The sequence below is a fragment of the Eretmochelys imbricata genome, chromosome 1, assembly GCF_965152235.1.
Source record: "Eretmochelys imbricata isolate rEreImb1 chromosome 1, rEreImb1.hap1, whole genome shotgun sequence".
In the NCBI taxonomy this organism is placed as follows: domain Eukaryota; kingdom Metazoa; phylum Chordata; order Testudines; family Cheloniidae; genus Eretmochelys; species Eretmochelys imbricata.
This window is the reverse complement of record NC_135572.1, coordinates 111,970,600-111,992,701: the sequence shown is the minus strand read 5'-3', so window position 1 is coordinate 111,992,701 and position 22,102 is coordinate 111,970,600. Positions and strand designations below refer to the sequence as shown.

Sequence of the window (22,102 nt, the reverse complement as noted above, 5' to 3'; positions counted from 1 at the left end):
CCGACAGCAGTTGCCACCTTCTAAGTCAGACTACAAGACAGCATTTAAAATCCTATGTTCTCGCAGAAGCAAAAAAAGGGTTTTTTGCCTTTCTGACAGCACCTGCCAAGGCTGCTCTAGCTGAACTATCGTGGAACGGCTTGGTGAAGCCAGGCTGCCATTGCCCAGAGGCAGAGTAAAATATTTCTCACCATGCTGAATTTTTCAAGTTTCTCACAGAGCAAACAGCTTGGATTGGCAACTTCAATGGCTGGAGGGGACAATGCCACAATCTGGAGAAGTTGGACCAATTTCACACACTGATGTTCTGGGGGAAACTCAGGCTACTATAGAGGAGGGTCGTTCACCAGAGTTAGGGTTTGAGTTGTTGTTGGCGTCATTCAGAGAGCAGCTGCAGATGCTGGAGCACCAGTTCTGGGCCCAAGAAACAAGCACTGATGGTGGGATCACATCATTATGCAGGTATGGGATGAGGAGCAGTGGCTGCAGAACTTTCAGATGCGTAAGGCCACATTCCTGGATGTGCGTATGGAGCTCGTCCCAGCCCTCCAGTGTAGCAACACCAAAGTGAGATCTACACTGACAGTGGAGGAGTGAGTAGCAATTGCTGTATGGAAACATGCAATGCCAGATTGCTACTGATCAGTCACAAATCAGTTTGGAGCTGGGAAATCCACAATGGGGGTTGCTGTGATGCAAGTGTGAAGGGCCATTAATCATGTCTTGCTATGAAGGACTGTGACTCTGGGCAGTGGGCAGGACATAGAATCATAGAAGATTAGGGTTGGAAGAGACCTCAGCAGATCATCTAGACCAACCCCCTGCTCAAAGCAGGACCAGCACCAACTTCTTGGTAACAAGGGCAAACTGTTGACTCAGATCCAGCTTCTCATCCACTGTAAACCCCAGGTCCTTTGCTGTAGAACTGCTGCTTAGCCAGTTGATCCCCAGCCTGTAGTGGTGCATGGGATTCTTCCATCCTAAGTGCAGGACTCTGCACTTGTCCTTGTTGAACCTCATCAGATTTCTTTTGGCCCAATCCTCCAGTTTGTCTAGGTCACTCTGGACCCTATCCCTCCCTCCAGCATATCTACCTCTCCCCCCAGTCTAGCGTCACCTGCAAACTTGCTGAGGGTGCAATCTATCCCATCATCCAGATAATTAATGAAGATGTTGAACAAAACTGGCCCCAGGACCAATCCCTGGGGCACTCTGCTTGATACCAGCTGCCAACTAGACATTGCACCATTTTTCACTATCCATTGAGCCTGACAATCTAGCCAGCTTTCTATCCACCTTATAGTCCAGGAGTCCAATCCATACTACTTTAACTTGCTGGCAAGAATACTGTGGGAGACCGTATCAAAAGCTTTGCTAAAGTCAAGGTATACTATGTCCACCACTTTCCCCATATCCACAGAGCCAGTTATCTCATCATAGAAGGTAATCAGGTTGGTCAGGCATGACTTTCCCTTGGTGAATCCATTTGACTGTTCCTGATCACCTTCCTCTCCTCCAAGTGCTTCAAAATGGATTCCTTGAGGACCTGCTTCATGATTTTTTTTGGGACTGAGGTGAGGCTGACCGGTCTGAAGTTCCCCAGATTCTCCTTCTTCCCTTTTTTAAAGATGGGCACTATATTTGCCTTTTTCCAATTGTCTGGGACCTCCCCCAATCGTCACGAGTTTTCAAAGATAATGGCCAATGACTCTCCAATCACAACAGCCAACTCCCTCAGCACCCTCAAATGCAGTGCATCCAGTCCCAGGGTCTTGTGCATGTCCAGCTTTTCTAAATAGTCCTTAACCTGTTCTCTCACCACTGAGGGCTGCTCACCTCCTCCCCATACTGTGCTGCCCAGTGCAGCAGTCTGGGAGCTGACCTTGTCTGTGAAGACCGAGGAAAAAAGCATTGAGTACTTCAACTTTTTCCACATCATCTGTCACTGGGTTGCTTCCCCTAATCAGTAAGGGTCCCACACTTTCCTGACCTCCTTCTTGTTGCTAGCATACCAGAAGAACCCCTTCTTGGTACCCTTCACATCCCTTGCTAGCTGCAAGTCCAATTGTGCTTTGGCCTTCCTGATTACACCCCTGCATGCTTGAGCAATATTTTTATTGCTATACAGCTCAGGGAGGCTTTGAAAGACCATTTTAATAGTGAGCCACAGTATTTATTTTGCTGTAGTGTATTCTACCTGGAATTTTTTTTTTTGCACCCCAGTATGTACTTTGTAATGCAGGGGCGGGCAAACTATGGCCCACGGGCCAGATCCAGCCCACCAGCCATTTTAATCCAGCCCTTGAGCTCCTGCTGGGGAGTGGGGTCTGGGGATTGCCCGACTCCAGTGCTCTAGCTGGAGAGCAGGGTCGGGGCTGCTCCTTGCGGCTCCCGGAAGCAGCAGCATGGCCCCGCTCCAGCTCCTATGCGTAGGGGCAGCCGGGGGCTCTACTCTGCACGATGCCCCCGCAGCTCCCATTGGCCAGAAACTGTGGCCAATGGGAGCTGCAGGGGTGGGAGCTGCAGATGGGGCAGTGCACAGAGCCGCCTGGGCATGTCTTTGTGTCAGAGCCAGAGAGGGGACATGGCCACTGCTTCCAGGAGCCGCTTGAGATAAGCGCCGCCCGGACCCTGCACCCCTGAGCCACGTCCCCACCCCCTGCCCCAGCCCTGAACCCCCTCCTGTCCTCTGAACCCCTTGATCCCAGCCCAGAGCACCCTCCTACACTCCAAGCCCCTCATCCCCAACCCCACCCCAGAGCCTGCACCCCTTCCCAACCCCCTGCCCCAACCCTGATCCTCCTCCTGCCCTCCGAACCCCTTGGTCCCAGCCCAGAGCATCTTCCTACACCCCAAACTGCTCATTCCCAGCCCCACCCCAGAGCCTGCACCCCTAGTCAGAGCCTTTCTCCCCACCCCACTCCCCTGCCCCAGCCCAGAGCCCCCTCCTGCACCCTGACCTCCTCATTTCTGGCCCCACCCAAGAGCCCTCACTCCCCCCCTCAAACCCAATTTTGTGAGCATTCATGGCCCGCCGTACAATTTCTATTCCCAGACGTGGCCCTGGGGCCAAAAAGTTCGCCCATTCCTGTTGTAATAAGTGCTCTGTGTGTCGTAATATAACATTGCAAATGCCCCTATTGCTACTATCTGAATTATTTCAACCCAAGCCAGCATATATTGTGAACTAATATAGATTACTTAAGCTTCCATAAGTTTTATTCCAAACCCAGACAAACAGACATTTATAACTGAATGAAACTTCATAAATACAGGGAAAAGAACATTTGAAAGGGAAAGAACAGTCATATCCATTTCACAAACACATACATCAGCCTTGTCTCTCACAGGTCAGTGTATGTGTGGCTGTGATTGCCTGTCCTCTCCCCTGGGATGGAGTGATAGGGATTGTGCAGCAGCCCTGGACAGCAGGTAGAATGTGTGGCAGGGGTGTGTAGGGAGGTCCCAGCATGCAGTTCTTGATGGGTTGCAGAGGGAGGCGAGCATGGGACTGTTGAATCTGAAGGTCAACAAGAGTCTCCAGCATTTCTGTCTGACACTTGAGAAGCGCTAGCATCTCCTACTGCACATCTCTCTCCTTTTCCTGTGCCTTTCTCCTCTCTGCTCAATCCCCGTCCATGCCGTCTGTGAGGGTGATCCCAGTGATAAGCTGCCAAAATCTTAACAACCGGTTCACTAGCAAAAGTTCTGATTTAAGGGATGTGCCACAGTATGTATTTTTTGTACCTTTTTCCATAAGAAGTGGCACTGCATTGCGTCACTGGGAGTCATACTTAACAATAAAAAACAAACATTTTTACATGTTTATTACAATAGAAACAAAGTATTGTATTGCTTTTTTAAATGAATTTAAAATACGTTTGAAAAGAAAATATAAAGAAGATGTATGAGTAAGCATAGGATAATATTTAAGAATGAAATGCCTATTATTCTTGTATTTTAAAATATTACATGTGAACTACTTAAGTTATTAAAAATAAAAAGTGTAATATATTCATGTTGAAGTATACAATGCAACAAGCAATATTTTAAAGAATATTTAAGTACATTATTTATTACTAAATAGGTAGTAATTTCCAAATGGCTTCATCATCTTCTCCATAATCTTTGGTGTTGGATATACGAACTCTGGTATCTAATGCGGATCGATGACTTCTCATCCATGCTTTAACATATGGTATTGGGTTCCAGGAACTTAGTGGTTTTCCCAACAAATTGATGGTCATAAAGCTTGAGATATGTGTAATTGTTATATTCGCCCTTTTATCACTACAAATAATATTCGTCAACGAAAAAGCTCTTTCTGCTTCTGCAGAACTAATTGCAATTATGTTCGTAATTTGCTTTGTTTTCCTTATTGTTTCCGGATCAGGAAGATGTTTTGATTGAATGTTATTCTCTACATAGTCACGAAAATCATTTAAATCAACTACAAATTTTATGAATTTGTTTAATTCATGCACTTTTTCTTCTCCTGATTTCCAAGATAACCTGACTTCTTCAATATTCCAGGAAGTGGGATCCATAACATTGAATAATTCAACTATTTTAGCTGTATTACTAGAATGACCTAAATTATCTTCTTTATATATAATGTGATTTTTGTTTAATAATCTTGCCTTCATTTTTTCAATAATACATTCTATTACTTTGTCTCGTGGCTGTGATTTAAACCTTACATTATCTTCAAACTCTATGCATTTGAAAGCATCACTTTCTATCATTTCATTAATTTTATCTTCATGTGTACCAAAACTATCTTTTAATTGTATGAAAAAAATCAATCATTCATTTGATTAGCTTATCTGCCTTTGTTAAACTCAATTGTCTCACTTGTAGTGAATTTGATAATAATGCAAGTTCATCCAAAATGTCAATCATTAAAGCCAAGTCTTTTAAAAATTCTTTGTTTTTCAATCTTTTTTCCATGCCAGAAAATTTCTTATTTTTGGAAAAATAAATATAAAGAGCTGGATAAGCTCTCCAGACCGTTTTGACAGCTCTAAGGCTACAAGAAGCCCATCGTGGACCAAAGACACAGCCTATTTTGATGATTTCAATATATAGTTATTCAGAAACTTGTTTAAGTTAAAACTGACTTTTATTTGACTGATGAAAAATTGCATAAATCTTGTCCAAAAAAATCTTGAAATGGCTTATTTCACTGATATCATTTATAGCATCATCTAAAGCCAGTTGTAGCTGATGATTCAAACAATGCCAAATTATAATGTCTGGAAAACCTTGAATGAGTCTTGTAGCAACTCCGGATTTATGTCCAAGCATGGTGCTCGAGACATCAGAACAAAATCCGATTAAATTTTTCTTTAAATATTCTGTGTCAAATCCTGTATGGGTTAATGTATTTCTCAAAGCATTATAAATATTTTCTGCTTTTGTTGATTCTAAGTCCACTAAATAGAGAAAAATTGTTGGTGAAGAATCTTGTAATTCACATTTTATGAGAATTACAAGCACAGTTTTACTTGAAATTGTAGAAGCTTTATCAATAATAATACAAATCTTTGAATTGTTTTAAATGATTTTGCTAAAAATTTGTTTTCTTATTGATTCAGCAATATGCTCTATGATTCTGATGGCCGAAAATCGAGAATGTAGGCAGTTCCCTAAATCGGTTTCATTCTTAATTTGTAGCTCTACTTCATCCTCCATATTTGCCATTGGTTGGTTTCTTTTTACTAAGTTGTAAACTATGTTGAAAATTTTGCTGGTTATTGCTATTTTTTTTCAGTAACTTTATCAATCACTGTAGTGAATCTTTAGATTCATTTAAAATATTTATAACTCTCAAATGAGAGCTTGATTCGAAATGTTCCTTCATTTTTTTTCTTCATGAAGCTTGCTGAACTTTTTTATCAGTTCCAGAGGCTTTAATAGTACACTTTTGCCATTCCGAAGAAATGTGTCAAGATTTTCCTCCAAGGACCCCCAAACATGACATATTTGCACAGTGGAAACAGCCAAGGTTTTTGCCTTCAATGATCAAGCCATTATATTTCTTTAAAAAATATTGTGCCTGCTCGGAAGTCCAACAATCGGGTACTACATTTGCACAGTCATGTAAATCCTCTTCCATTGCGGACACATTTTCAGATGATTCAACATTTAAAATATTTTCATCACCAAAATTATTGTCATTGGCGTTTTCAGTATTTAAATTATTATTTTCACTACTAGAACTACTGACCGATGATTCTGTCATTTTAGTGGAAAACCAGTCACTAATGCTTTTCTGGTGTTTTATTATGAAGGGTAAATAATATTGAATAGAAAACTTTAGTCTTCGAATAACAGTCCAGTTAGTATTACACACTGAAATATCACACGCAATTTACTAGAAACAAACTAGGAGGGTAGTGAAACACTGGAATGCGTTGCCTAGGGAGGTGGTGGAATCTCCTTCCTTAGAAGTTTTTAAGGTCAGGCTTGACAAAGCCCTGGCTGGGATGATTTAATTGGGGATGGGTCCTGCTTTTGAGCAGGGGGTTGGACTAGATGACCTACTGAGGTCCCTTCCAACCCTATATTCTATGATTCTATGAAACAGACCGACTATGACTCACTCGTCATGTTGAATTGTATAGAAAACAGTCAAGCAAGTGCACGAACGAGGCAAGTGCAACCCCTGTTAATAACATAATAAACGAGACGTTTGTCTCTCATCAGGACGAACTTGGATGCGACCGAGTCGCAGCCTGCAATGATGTTACATGCACACGCGCGTAGCAACATAAATCTTGACCTATCTGTTGTAGAAACGGCTCTTTAACTGCTAGAATTCCACGTCCCTCTGCATTTGAAGTTTATTTTGTACACCATATTACAAGTCTTCATTAATTTAAGGTTTCCCATGCCAGTTATAAATTTTATATTTACATGAGCCCCCCACGGAACCCCAGAATGACAGCGGGCTAAGCAGGACCGATGGCTGGGACCCCAGCTGGCAAGGGCCCGGTGGCCGGAACTTCAGTCCAGCAGTGGGCTGAGTGGGGTGGTGGACAGAACCCCAGACCGGCACCAGCTCACCCACCGCCGGTATGGGGTTCCGGCCGCTGGCTCCTGCCAGCCAGGGTCCCAGCCACCGGCCCCGCTCAGTTCCGTTCATCCAAGAAGGCAGCGGGCTGAGTGGGGCCAGCGGACCCCGGCTGGCAGCAGCTTGCTGGTAAAAATCGGCTCGCCTGTCGCCTTTGGCAGGTGTGCCACTGGTTGCCAACCCCTCCCCTATTATTTTCTACACCATTTTATAAGATTAAGATTATTCGTTTTATAACATTTGTTTTCCTAACAATTTTTAGCATCCGGTTCTAAGGGTATGTCTACACTATGGAATAAGGTCGAATTTATAGAAGTCGGTTTTTTAGAAATCGGTTTTATATATTCAAGTGTGTGTGTCCCCACAGAAAATGCTCTAAGTGCATTAAGTGCATTAACTCGGCGGAGTGCTTCCACAGTACCGAGGCTAGAGTCGACTTCCGGAGCGTTGCACTATGGATAACTATCCCACAGTTCCCGCAGTCTCCGCTGCCCATTGGAATTCTGGGTTGAGATCCCAATGCCTGATGGGGCTAAAACATTGTCACGGGTGGTTCTGGGTACATATCGTCAGGCCCCCGTTCCCTCCCTCCCTCCCTCCGTGAAAGCAAGGGCAGACAATCGTTTCGCGCCTTTTTTCTTGAGTTACCTGTGCAGATGCCATACCACGGCAAGCATGGAGCCCGCTCAGGTAACCGTCACCCTATGTCTCCTGGGTGCTGGCAGACGCGGTACGGCTTTGCTACACAGTAGCAGCAACCCCTTGCCTTGTGGCAGCAGACGGTACAGTACGACTGGTAGCCGTCATCGTCATGTCCGAGGTGCTCCTGGCCACGTCGGCTGGGAGCGCCTGGACAGACATGGGCGCAGGGACTTAATTTAGAGTGACTTGACCAGGTCATTCTCTTTAGTCCTGCCGTCAGTCCTATTGAACCGTCTTATGGTGAGCAGGCAGGTGATACGGATTACTAGCAGTCATACTGTACCATCTTCTGCCGGGCAGGCAAGAGATGAGGATTGCTAGCAGTCGTATTGTACCATCTTCTGCCAGGCAGGCAAGAGATGAGGATGGCTAGCAGTCGTACTGTACCATCTTCTGCCGAGCAGCCATGAGATGTGGATGGCATGCAGTCCTTCTGCACCGTCTACTGCCAGCCAAAGATGTAAAAGATAGATGGAGTGGATCAAAACAAGAAATAGACCAGATTTGTTTTGTATTCATTTACCTTCTCCCCTGTCTAGGGGACTCATTCCTCTAGGTCACACTGCAGTCACTCACAGAGAAGGTGCAGCGAGGTAAATCTAGCCATGTAACAATCAGAGGCCAGGCTAACCTCCTTGTTCCAATAAGAACAAAACTTAGGTGCACCATTTCTTATTGGAACCCTCTGTGAAGTCCTGCCTGAAATACTCCTTGATGTAAAGACACCCCCTTTGTTGATTTTAGCTCCCTGAAGCCAACCCTGTAAGCCGTGTCGTCAGTCGCCCCTCCCTCCATCAGAGCAACGGCAGACAATCGTTCCGCGCCTTTTTTCTGTGCGGACGCCATACCAAGGCAAGCATAGAGGCCGCTCAGCTCACTTTGGCAATTAGGAGCACATTAAACACCACACGCATTATCCAGCAGTATTTGCAGCACCAGAACCTGGCAAAGCGATATCGGGCGAGGAGGCGACGTCAGCGCGGTCACGTGAGTGATCAGGACATGGACACGGACACAGATTTCTCTGAAAGCATGGGCCCTGCCAATGCATGCATCATGGTGCTAATGGGGCAGGTTCATGGAACGCCGATTCTGGGCTCGGGAAACAAGCACAGACTGGTGGGACCGCATAGTGTTGCAGGTCTGGGACGATTCCCAGTGGCTGTGAAACTTTCGCATGCGTAAGGTCACTTTCATGGAACTTTGTGACTTGCTTTTCCCTGCCCTGAGGCGCATGAATACCAAGATGAGAGCAGCCCTCACAGTTGAGAAGCGAGTGGCGATAGCCCTGTGGAAGCTTGCAATGCCAGACAGCTACCAGTCAGTTGGGAATCAATTTGGAGTGGGCAAATCTACTGTGGGGGCTGCTGTGATGCAAGTAGCCCACGCAATCAAAGATCTGCTGATATCAAAGGTAGTGACCCTGGGAAATGTGCAGGTCATAGTGGATGGCTTTGCTGCAATGGGATTCCCTAACTGTGGTGGGGCCATAGATGGAACCCATATCCCTATCTTGGCACCGGAGCACCAAGCCGCCGAGTACATAAACCGCAAGGGGTACTTTTCGATAGTGCTGCAAGCTCTGGTGGATCACAAGGGACGTTTCACCAACATCAACGTGGGATGGCTGGGAAAGGTACATGACGCTCGCATCTTCAGGAACTCTGGTCTGTTTCAAAAGCTGCAGGAAGGGACTTTATTCCCAGACCAGAAAATAACTGTTGGGGATGTTGAAATGCCTATATGTATCCTTGGGGACCCAGCCTACCCCTTAATGCCATGGCTCATGAAGCCGTACACAGGCAGCCTGGACAGTAGTCAGGAGCTGTTCAACTACAGGCTGAGCAAGTGCAGAATGGTGGTAGAATGTGCATTTGGACGTTTAAAGGCGCGCTGGCGCAGTTTACTGACTCGCTTAGACCTCAGCGAAACCAATATTCCCACTGTTATTACTGCTTGCTGTGTGCTCCACAATATCTGTGAGAGTAAGAGGGAGACGTTTATGGCGGGGTGGGAGGTTGAGGCAAATCGCCTGGCTGCTGGTTACGCGCAGCCAGACACCACGGCGGTTAGAAGAGCACAGGAGGGCACGGTACGCATCAGAGAAGCTTTGAAAACCAGTTTCATGACTGGCCAGGCTACGGTGTGAAAGTTCTGTTTGTTTCTCCTTGATGAAACCCCCCGCCCCTTGGTTCACTCTACTTCCCTGTAAGCTAACCACCCGCCCCTCCTCCCTTCAATCACCGCTTGCAGAGGCAATAAAGTCATTGTTGCTTCACATTCATGCATTCTTTATTCATTCATCACACAAATAGGGGGATGACTACCAAGGTAGCCCAGGAGGGGTGGTGGAGGAGGGAAGGAAAATGCCACACAGCACTTTAAGCACAGCACTTTAAAAGTTTACAACTTTAAAATTTATTGAATGACAGCCTTCTTTTTTTTTGGGCAATCCTCTGTGGTGGAGTGGCTGGTTGGCTGGAGGTCCCCCCACCGCGTTCTTGGGCATCTGGGTGTGGAGGCTATGGAACTTGGGGAGGAGGGCGGTTGGTTACAGAGGGGCTGCAGTGGCAGTCTGTGCTCCAGCTGCCTTTGCTGCAGCTCAACCATACACTGGGGCATACTGGTTTGGTCCTCCAGCAGCCTCAGCATTGAATCCTGCCTCCTCTCATCACGCTGCCGACACATTTGAGCTTCAGCCCTCTCTTCAGCCCGCCACTTACTCTCTTCAGCCCGCCACCTCTCCTCCCGGTCATTTTGTGCTTTCCTGCACTCTGACATTATTTGCCTCCACGCATTCATCTGTGCTCTGTCAGTGTGGGAGGACAGCATGAGCTCGGAGAACATCTCATCGCGAGTGCGTTTTTTTTTCTTTCTAAGCTTCACTAGCTGTTGGAGAACAAAAAAGGGACAGCGGTATTTAAAAAGACATTTTATAAAACAGTGGCTACACTCTTTCAGGGTAAACCTTGCTGTTAACATTACATACATAGCACATGTGCTTTCGTTACAAGGTCGCATTTTGCCTCCCCCCACCGTGTGGCTACCCCCTCAACGTTCCCCCCTCCCTGTGGCTAACAGCGGGGAACATTTCTGTTTAGCCACAGGCAAACAGCCCAGCAGGAATGGGCTCCTCTGAGTGTCCCCTGAAGAAAAGCACTCTATTTCAACCAGGTGACCATGAATTATATCTCACTCTCCTGAGGATAACACAGAGAGATAAAGAACGGATGTTGTTTGAATGCCAGCAAACATACACTGCAATGCTTTGTTCTACAATGATTCCCGAGTACGTGTTACTGGCCTGGAGTGGTAAAGTGTCCTACCATGAAGGACGCAATAAGGCTGCCCTCCCCAGAAACCTTTTGCAAAGGCTTTAGGAGTACATCTAGGAGAACCGCGAATGCCAGGGCAAAGTAATCCTTTCACATGCTTGCTTTTAAACCATGTATAGTATTTTAAAAGGTACACTCACCAGAGGTCCCTTCTCCGCCTGCTGGGTCCAGGAGGCAGCCTTGGGTGGGTTCGGGGGGTACTGGCTCCAGGTCCAGGGTGAGAAACAGTTCCTGGCTGTCGGGAAAACCGGTTTCTCCGCTTGCTTGCTGTGAGCGATCTACAACCTCATCATCATCATGATCATCATCATCTTCGTCCCCAAAACCTGCTTCTTTATTGCCTCCATCTCCATTGAAGGAGTCAAACAACACGGCTGGGGTAGTGGTGGCTGAACCCCCTAAAATGGCATGCAGCTCATCATAGAAGCGGCATGTTTGGGGCTCTGACCCGGAGCGGCCGTTCGCCTCTCTGGTTTTCTGGTAGGCTTGCCTCAGCTCCTTCAGTTTCACGCGGCACTGCTTCGGGTCCCTGTTACGGCCTCTGTCCTTCATGCCCTGGGAGATTTTGACAAAGGTTTTGGCATTTCGAAAACTGGAACGGGAGTTCTGATAGCACGGATTCCTCTCCCCAAACAGCGATCAGATCCCGTACCTCCCGTTCGGTCCATGCTGGAGCTCTTTTGCGATTCTGGGACTCCACCATGGTCACCTGTGCTGATGAGCTCTGCATGGTCACCTGCAGCTTGCCACGCTGGCCAAACAAGAAATGAGATTTAAAAGTTCGCGGTTCTTTTCCTGTCTACCTGGCCAGTGCATCTGAGTTGCGAGTGCTGTCCAGGGCGGTCACAATGGAGCACTCTGGGATAGCTCCCGGAGGCCAATACCATCGAATTGTGTCCACAATACCCCAAATTAGAGCCGGCAAGGTTGATTTAAGTGCTAATCCACTTGTCAGGGGTGGAGTAAGGAAATCGATTTTAAGAGCCCTTTAAGTCGAAATAAAGAGCTTCATTGTGTGGACGGGTGCAGGTTTACATCGATTTAACGCTGCTAAATTCGACCTAAAGTCCTAGTGTAGACCAGGGCTAAAACTGCTTCAAAATTTAGCAACCGGTTCCCAGGAACCACTGCATACCAGCTCCAGCTCACCACTGGGTGATCCTACAAGCCCCGTGTTTGGCATCTGAAGCACCAGAGGCTTGCAGGATCTCGTGGAACAAGTCATCCTGCCTCCTCTCCTTCTCCTCCTCCTCATCTGGCTGAGCTGCTCCACTGGTGTAGATGGAGAGACCCTCAAGGCCACATTTCCAGCTGCAAAGATGCACAGACATCCTCTTGTGAGTGCATTCACAAGATAAATGGAAACTTGCTATCCTGAACTCACTCTCCTTGAGTTCAGCACGCAAGTTCAAAGCACTACATTCGCATTTCTCCTTGGGGTTCATAGAGCATGGTGGCAGTCCCAGCTATGGTGAGTACGGCCTAGGGGAAGTGGGTGAGTGGGGACAATAAGGTGGGGTGATACCTCACGGGCAAGAGTACATGTGGATAGGACAATTGAACTGAATACTGGAAAACAGTTTTCCACTTGCAGTGGTGATGTTAGCTGATATCTCACTCCTGAGGGTAACAGCTTGTGCATGCATCCGGCTGCAGACTGGGTCAGTATGCTGCTAGCCTGTGTGCTGCATTGGGGCCTGCTGAAGTAATTGCTGACTGGCATGGGAAAAGTGTCCTACCATGGCAGAAGAAATAAGGCAGCCCTCCCCGGAAATCTTTGGCAGAAGATTGCAGACTTACCTCCAGGAAAGTTTCCTCGAGATCTCTTCGGAGGATTCACAGGACATCCGAGTGCACATTAACTGTTCTGCAGGGCCCCCTCTGCCTAACTGTACAGCCAGGGGAATGAGAAGCAGATAGTAACTCTTCCTCTCTTGGTTATTTCACTACTGCTTCTGGCATGACTATAAAAGAGTAAATGAACAGATGTGTCCCTGCAATATCAAAGCAAACTGCATACTTGCCAGAGGTTCCTTCCTCTGTATCAGCCTCGCCCACCCTGGACTGTAGGGACTGGCCAGAAGTTAAACAGGTCTTGGCTCACAGTGCTACTGGATTCCCCCAGTGGATTTTTGTTAGTCTGAAGTGTGACCTAAAGAGACTGGCATCTAGCTCCAGTTCCATTAAAATGACATTGTTTTACTAAACACTTAAAAAAAAAAAAACACTCACTCTGGCTTCTTGGAACTGAAATCTGTTATTTTGTGTTCAGTTTTTCCCCCTCATGGGTATGCTCCCCATCTTGTTAAGAAGGCAAAGGAGCTGCTAGCAACTTGTTTTTAAAGAATCACTGTCAAGGTTCCTTCCCCACTCTGAACTCTAGGGTACAGATGTGGGGACCTACATGGAAGACCCTCTAAGCTTATTGTTACCAGCTTAGGTTAAAACTTCCCCAAGTACAAACTATTTTACCTTTTGTCCCTGGACCTTATGCTGCCAACACCAAAGTGTCTAACAAAAATAACAGGAGAAGTGCCCACTTGGAAACGTCTCCCCTCGAAAATATCCCCCCAAGCACTACACGCCCTTTCCCGGGGAAGGCTTTATAAAAATCCTCACCAATTTGCATAGGTGAATACAGACCCAAATCCTTGGACCTTAAGAACAATGAAAAAGCAATCAGGTTCTTAAAAGAAGAATTTTAATTAAAGAAAAAGTAAAAGAATCACCTCTGTAAAATCAGGATGGTAAATACCTTACAGGGTAATTAGATTCAAAACATAGAGAATCCCTCTAGGCAAAACCTTAAGTTACAAAAAAGACTCAAAAACAGGAATATACATTCCTTTCAGCACAACTTATTTTATCAGCCATTTAAACAAAACAGAATCTAACACATACCTAACTAGATTGCCTACTAACTCTTTACAGGAGTTCTGACCTGCATTCCTGCTCTGGTCCCGGCAAAAGCATTACACAGAGAGGACCCTTTGTTCCCCACCATCCCTCCAGCTTTGAAAGTATCTTGTCTCCTCATTGGTCATTTTGGTCAGGTGCCAGCGAGGTTATCTTAGCTTCTTAACCCTTTACAGGTGAAAGGGTTTTTCCTCCGGCCAGGAGGGATTTAAATGTGGTTAGCCTTCCCTTTATATTTATGACAACCATATAGAGCAGAGAGCCAATATATGTTACATTAATTTTGCAAATAGACACTGTATGTTTAGAGATTTTAGGGCAGACATATTCAAACATATACAAACAGTGGGTTGAGCTGTATTACCGGAGCACTGCCGCCTTCTGAGATACATCACAGTCCTGGATAATGTCACAACTCCACAAAACTTGATCTTAATAAAGCTTTTTGTTGCCAAAAAACATTTGCTGTTAAACTGTTTTGAAACACAATCTACTTCCCCTCGCAGCTGTCATGTCCTGTTAATCCTTGAGCTTCTCTCACTGTAATGCTTTTGTTGCTAAATTAACTCAATGGCAGCCCTTTCAGAGACATTTTACAGATAACGTTAGGACTCTCCTGATGAAAGGGGTATTAGTGAGAGGTACCAGAATTTCTTACATGTACTGGTTCTCTCCCTTTTACCCCCCGCCCTTTTACTGTTAGTACTTAACTGGTCTAGTATTTGTATAAGAAGTGGGCTCAATACAGATCTGGACTATGAACACTCCAAAATTGGGGGCCGAAGAGGGGGAAGGGAGTGTTCAAATCTGGGATTTGGTTTGAGCCCATCTCAGATGTGATCTACACATTAATAAAAATTTTGGCCAATCCTTGAGTTTCAATTTTACATATTCAAAGCTCTGTTCTGAATCCACCTTGTTAGTTTTTTTTCTGGAAAAGACCCTAAACTTCTAGGCATATGTATGCATTTGCTTCTGGCTTGGATCAGGCCAAATTCTTAGGATGGTGGAAATCTTGAGAGAACAATTTGACCAGATTTCCAACTACTGCCAATCAAAGTCATGTGAGAAATGATTGAGAGATTTTGATGCCATTTAAAAAAAGTCAAACACAACGCTTCCGAATAAAGTGAACAGCATATCTCGGGCCCTGTTTCTAACTGAATGTAATTTTACACATAATATTGCAATAAGATGCTTTTAAAAGGTCTGAAAGGTCCTAACTTTTTTTCTGAAATTGACTGGTCAGTGATAAATTCTAAAAATAATTAGATAAAAATTGAATTAAAAGCAGGTTTCTGAAAGTTCCCTAGAACAAAACAAATAGAGCGAAGTTAATATCTCTGGCAAAAGGCCTTAGGTTAGTCTCATGCAGCAGCTGTCCCTTATCCTTTCAAGCTGTTTGTGAAGGGCAGAGATCACTTACCAAGCACTCTACTATAACAGCTCTGAAAATTGCTTCTCCATTGGAAGCCATAACATGGCCTTTCTATTCCTTGTTTATGGATCCCCAAGAGAGCATCTTGGTCTCCTTATCCTGAAAGAAAAGGCCTTTTTCTCTATGCACAATATTGACACAATCATCACATGCTAAATAATAAACATATTGACTATTGTCAACATAAATGGATTCCCACCTTAGTTTGAGCTGTATCCAACCTTCCACCCCACCTGTCTCCCACAGATGAAAGCCTGAACAAATGGAGCTATTTCAACATCTTAGGTATTTCTAGTGCACCCATCGATTGCATTTAGGTAGTACAGTCTCTAGATGGGACTGACACCAAAGTCTTGAAGGTCAACAAACTCCGCTTTGTTACAGTGAATGGGAGAAGCAAATTCCAGATCTGAAAGCACTTGGCCTCATCTACACAAATCTAATCTTAATTTGTGTGTCTACATTTATGGAGGGAGGTAGTGTTCTCAGGTAGCCCTGATGCATATCAGATAGGACTTTACACCATACTTCAAAATAAACCCCTTAGATAGCACCTAGGAGAAGGTTGAAAGCCAGTGTAGTCTTTGAAGAATTGGAGATTGATTATCTGAAAGGTTAGTTTAATTCAGTGAATATAGTTCTACACAGTACAATAAACTCATCCTGAAGACTTCCCTGGAATCCCAGCATTGTACCCACTAGAGGAGAATGCTTCTACTTTGAGCCAGTTATCTAGAATACAGGAAACATGAAAAGAAATGACAGTGTTTACAGTGGGAAACGAGTTAAATAGTTGTCTCTGTCAGTATTTAAAGTTCTGTATAAAAACATGATTTTTTCCACATTCCACTGGACTAAAACTGGCCTAGGAACATGTTTCTTTAATGCCGTAGAATCCATGTTGTGGCTGCCATTCTGTAGCTCAGGAGCATTGGACTCTCTTGGAGCCCATTACTGGGGCTCTCTAATTGGTTACACAGAGGCCACTATTGAGTACACAAGATACGCTCTTTGATCCAATGGATCGAAGTGTTGCCTTGGCAGCACATCCAGTGTGGATGCGGGAGAGAGAGGGCATGAAATTAAACCTGGCTTTGTCACATGGCAGCGGTTGGCCACAGGTCTAGCCCAGAATACCTCATTTTAGTGTAAAATCACATCCTGCCTTCCAATACCTAGACACAGTGGGGTGCCCTGAAGATATCATTAACTCTTAGAGCAGTAAAGTATACTCTTCAGATGCTGTAAATTAGAGTTTAGCACCCAATCTCTCCTACCTTGGCTGCTATCATGACAGGTATAAGGAGGTGGCGGCATGGGACCTCCACCTTCCTCAAGATACACTTCTCAATGGTGCCCCTCCATGACGATTTCGGGAATTTGTCTATGTACAATTTATGAATTCTGGTTGTTATGAATTTATTGTATCTGGGAATGTCTCTGTGTGGATGTGGAATTAAACATTTGCTGACACGGGTTGCAGTACAGTACCTCCCAGAACAGGGACAATGTAGAATCATTAACAATTGTGTGCTGACCGAACAATGGGTGTGCTAAGGAGATTGGCTGAAGCTAGTTTTTGCAACTAGTCTGCAGGGAGGGGAAGTGGACAGAGTGGAAAATTCCCAAACAGTACAAAGATGACAAAGCAGGGCTTTAAAAAGGACCCATGGGAAGAAGAAAGGGAAAAGACTTTTGGAGACACAGGAAGCATTCGGACAAGATATAAGCAGGCTTTCATAGCAACGGGGCGGTCTGGATTAACCACAGGATGAGCCAAGATCAGAAAGAGCTAGCTACAGGAGACAGAGGGGTGGCAAGATTATGAAGAGAAGCCATATGCAGGAGAGGGAATCTGGCTCTGTCCATGTGAAGAAGAGGACTCTGCCCAAGTCCAAAGAACTCTGCAGAGTGGTGAAGAATCTGAGCCAGGGAAATGCACTGAGGTATATTTGTTATTTTGTACAGCTCTGTGTATTTCTCATGCTACTAAGTAAAGAGTAATAGAGACTGTGCAAAGTCTGTCTGTAGGTTTTCACTACTGTGTATCCCTGAAGAGGTAAACCGTAAACCCGAAAGCTCACACCTTTGGTGGGATCCTGGGGAATACGCACTGGATGCGGGGGAAGCTAGGGGAAGATGACACTGCTTCCAGGAACTAGGCAACTGGGCTTCACTGTCCCCCCTGCCAGTCATACCAGTCTGGTGAGTGTCCAGCAGGGGGAACTCAAACAGATCTGTGAAAGACACCCCTTCCACTCCCCAAAATTAAACCAAACCAAACATTTGCAACAAGCAGCCAAGAAATCTGGCTGCTGGCAAGCCAATCTGGCAGCATCTTAAATTTATTATCCAATCATCAGGCTGGTCCCATCTCCCCAGCCCTGTGGAAGCGACGGAGAGTTGGAAGAGCAAACCAGGGAAGTAGGAATGGAATTCTGAAAGGTGGATTAAAAGAAGGGAGCAAAAGGTTTGGACAAACAAAGGTGATCTTTCAAAAGCCTCATTCTGGTGGAATTGTGAGGGCTACTCAAGAAGGTGTTAACTTGTCTTTTGGAGCCAGCCATTACAGCCCTGTTGGGTCCTACTGAGGTATTTATGCTCTTATATGACGCACAGCACAATAGTGTCTGAGCACCTTGAGACAATAAAGCAAACGGCACCTCCATATTGAGGACATCCAGCAAGAAATGCTGAAATTTATTCATCAAACTTTCATACATCCAATAAAGACCTCTGATTTTGTACGTATAATTTACAACAGCTGTAGAAAAGGAAACTGTGAAATGTGCTGTATTAAAGTGCAATGGTGTATATAAGATCACAAAAATAATGGAAAGGATGCTGCAATGAGACAGCTGAAAGAACACAGTCTCATTATAGGACTGTTTGAGAGCAATATATTTAAGTAAATTATGTTACAGATCATTTACAAAATAACTTACAAATAAGAAGGCAAACGAATATCTCTGCACATTGCTATTTCATTATCACATATCAGGCTAAACGGTCCTGGCCAGCACAGTTTAGTATAGGATATTTAAGAAGGAACAGATTAATCCTTTTTTGGAAAGGATGCATAAAGTAAAAACCCTGACCAGCCTTCATACTGCAGTATTGCAAGAAACCGAAGTATTTATGAATTGTAAAGTGACACATTTTCAGCAGCATGAAGACTATAAATACATCTTTTACACTGATATTATATATATATATATATATATATATATATACACACACACACACACAGACACACACAGACACATACATATTTATATATACATTTATGCACTGGCCACAGCCAGCTGCATTTTGATTGTAACTGGGACAGAAATCACTTCTGGAAACTAGAAAAGTAAGATAATTCTTTTGAGGCATTTCTCTTTTAGCTGTTCGCATGATAGAGAGTAAAATCAAGATTTCTTATAATCAGTTAGACTTCTAGGTACGGAGCACCAGCAGCTCCCATTGACTGCAATAGCAGCTCACTGCGCTCAGTGCTTCTGAAAATTAAGCCCTCAACACTCCAGATTATTTTAAGTAATACAGTACACAGACCAGGAAAAAATGATATTCCAGTATAAGCAAAAAAAAAAAAAAAAATCAAAATTGATGCACTGTTTGCATTGGTAAGGCTGAACTGCAAAGAATATCTGAGGAGGTGATAATTTACAGCATTTACATTATACCCTGAAAAACTGTATGTTTATGATTTCCCTCCCTTTAAAAAAAGGATTTAAAATATTTGTCCGCAACGTAGTCCAGATCTTTTTAAAATAAAGTAATTGCCCTCACCCTCCCATTTTATAGAAAAAATATACAATTGTTTAGATTTTTCCATCCTTTTGAGTAAATCTACAAACATACATCCTTAGCGAAAAGGTTCAGGTTTCTAATCCTCACAATAAATCTTCAGCATTAGGAAAGCTCTTGAGCTATATAGTGTAGCTGGCATAGTTTCATTTGCCTGTAACCATCTTCTAACTGTTAGAGCTGAAGATAACCACATTGTATTACAAATCATTAAGAAATCACTTAAGTAATACAAACATTTTGTGTTTCAATGTGTACCTTAGTAATGAAAAATAATTTTGTATCAAAGATGCTATTAAATTGCCAGTGTTATGTAAACACAGTGATTCTTGGTAAAGGACTTGGTTCAGAGGCCAAAATACCTCAAAAATGGCCATTGGGCACACAGTAAAAAATGCTGGAAAAGATAAAACAGTCTTTTCTTTTGATGCTATTGTGGTCAGTGAATTGTCCATTTCTTTTGCACCACAGCCTGTGAAGACGCATTTTACTGCAGAAAGCACCGTGCTAAAAATTCAAGACAAGATAATGGCTGGACCTACAATTAATTCCCGGTTATTGTAAAAGAGACTCCATATACTGCATTAACCCAGAAGTATCCTTACAGGAAGGTTTTTGGAAGAGTGAACTGTAAACTCAGATTTCTTATCCTTATTTCTATATTATACAATTATTTTTTATTTCATTATTTTACAATAGGATTTACCACAGAGGAACACATTCCTGTCTCGTCCTGTTCTTCTTCTGGTTGTGATTAAATGGTGTGTCTGTAGAAATTTGATGGCAATACCCCTGGGAAAACTTATGTTGAGATTCAGACTTCAGATCAGAAGCTTCTAGAAGATCCCATTTCAGATAATTTACTTTTCTTTATAATCTCAGACTCCACATACTTTTCACTGACCTCTTCCGAGGGTTGGCTCTGTAAATCACCATTTAAAACATGAGACAGGCAACACACACATGCTGGATCTCCATTTCAGTCCAACGTTCAAAAGTCTGCACAAGATGCTGGAAGTTCACAGGTGACTTGGGGAAACATTAGCATTAGCCCTTGATGTCTCAGAAGCTGGTGCTGCCAGCATTGCAACTTTCATTGTAACTTGATGATGAACTCAAAGTACTGCACCCAGTGCCTGATTCTGGAGTAGGAGGGAAAACAAATCACAAGAAACATGCTATGTCATTTGTTCTTTCAAAATGCTTACTATATAAATGTTTAGCTAAACTGACCATTGCCACATTTACAGTTACTCTCTTACCAGAGCTGCTTAAAGACTGAGCTGATTTTGAGTTGCCAATGAGCATCAATAAATTGTTGGCTGGCACCAAACCTTCTTTCCCGGTGCTCAGATTCTTCACATACCTAAGAAAAGAATTTTACTGTCAAACTGTTTACATTTTTTAAAATATGCTCTTTATACACACACAGAAATTCTTCAGAGTATATGACATCAAAATTGATGAGGTACTTGTGTGCATTTTCAAGCAGCTACATGCAATTTTCCATACCAAAGTCTGTCCTCCCCTTCACGGATCAGCTGAACAAGGTCTCCACTTTTCACTGCAAGATCTTCAGAACCTCCTTTGTCATAATCAGTCACAACAGTGTATTTACCAGGAGTCTAAATGCACAGAAGGAAAAACAAATTAAACTGTACAGTAAAAATAATAGATATTAAGCAGATATTGACTTTTGTACTGCTGGGGTAATTTGTTTTTTTTTAAAACCACAGTGAAGCCGAGGTGAATATTTACTTTGAGGGACAATAAACCTTGCTATTCACCCAAAATGTGAAGTCAGTATATGTATTCTCACAAACAGCCTGAATGGCTTCCTGAGAAACATCTGTACCTCTCTCATTATGTCAATGAATTAAAAAAAAACAAAAAAACACCCCCAACCCTCATTCAGGTTCTAAACAGGAGATTAAATTTAAAGTCCAGAAAAAGCTTAGGTGAACCAGTCAGTGAACCAGAGATTTATATATGCGATTTCACTGGATAATATTGCTTTCTAACTCACTATTATTCATTAAGGCAGTAAACAATAGACACCTGTGTTACTTTTCACAGTTCTTTGGTATGTAATATAAACAACTGCAGATGCTATGAGTCCAAATGACAAAAAACTTTCACAAGGTACTTATGCAAGTGCAACCTTAAATTGAAATTTTGCCTGATTAAGGACTTCAAGCCTGGGGTTATTTATTTATTTATTTATTTTGCTGCAAGTTCCAGCAAAATTCCCATGTACTAGATACTTTTACTATATTAATTAGAGATACAAATTTCACTAAATTGGTCAGAAAATATTTCTGGTTACCAGCTTCATCTCTCCTCCCCCTTCTCCTTCTTCTTCCTCTGCATCTGATGAATTAAGTGGGTCCTCAGCACTAGACCAACCATCATTTTCTTCAGAGGCATCAAGTGAATGAGATGTTTTAGCCCAACCTGGGGAAACAAATAGCCTATAGTTATTAACTTTGTGAAAATATCCCAGAAACAAGAAAAACTCCCACTGACTTCAATGAGACCAGGATAGCACCCAAAGTCTGTAACAGTTACTTACATATCAAGTAGAAATAGGAGGAAAATGTTAGGTGGGGAAATATTTATACCCTTGGGGCCAAATTCATTGCTGGCATAAGCTGGCACAATTCCTGTGAAGTTGTGCTATTTTATGGCAGTGGTGAATTTGGGCCTTAATGTTTTTAAAAAGAAAATAAGCAGGAAAGAAAAAGTCCCTCTGTTTTTTACATATACACACACACATATATACACACACACACAATAGGTGTATGGCTGTTTTTCTTGGGAGGC

The 22,102-nt window shown here is 43.6% G+C and overlaps 1 protein-coding gene and 1 pseudogene across 3 annotated transcripts in view; both read right to left on the bottom strand.

Moving 5' to 3' along the window:
• Nucleotides 1-4,079: 4,079 nt before the first annotated feature.
• Nucleotides 4,080-12,959, bottom strand: LOC144259854 (E3 SUMO-protein ligase KIAA1586 pseudogene; annotated as a pseudogene).
• Nucleotides 12,960-20,292: 7,333 nt separating this feature from the next.
• MCF2L (MCF.2 cell line derived transforming sequence like) overlaps nucleotides 20,293-22,102 on the bottom strand; it is a 115,726-nt gene continuing 113,916 nt past the window's right edge. For all 3 annotated transcript variants that reach the window (XM_077807074.1, XM_077807076.1, XM_077807075.1), the window contains 4 exons: nucleotides 21,606-21,733; nucleotides 20,792-20,904; nucleotides 20,542-20,645; nucleotides 20,293-20,421 (listed from right to left, as the gene is read on the bottom strand). In XM_077807074.1, the coding sequence (XP_077663200.1) occupies nucleotides 20,342-20,421; nucleotides 20,542-20,645; nucleotides 20,792-20,904; nucleotides 21,606-21,733 (425 nt within the window). In that variant the 3' untranslated portion in view covers nucleotides 20,293-20,341. The remainder of the gene's footprint in view (nucleotides 20,422-20,541; nucleotides 20,646-20,791; nucleotides 20,905-21,605; nucleotides 21,734-22,102) is intronic.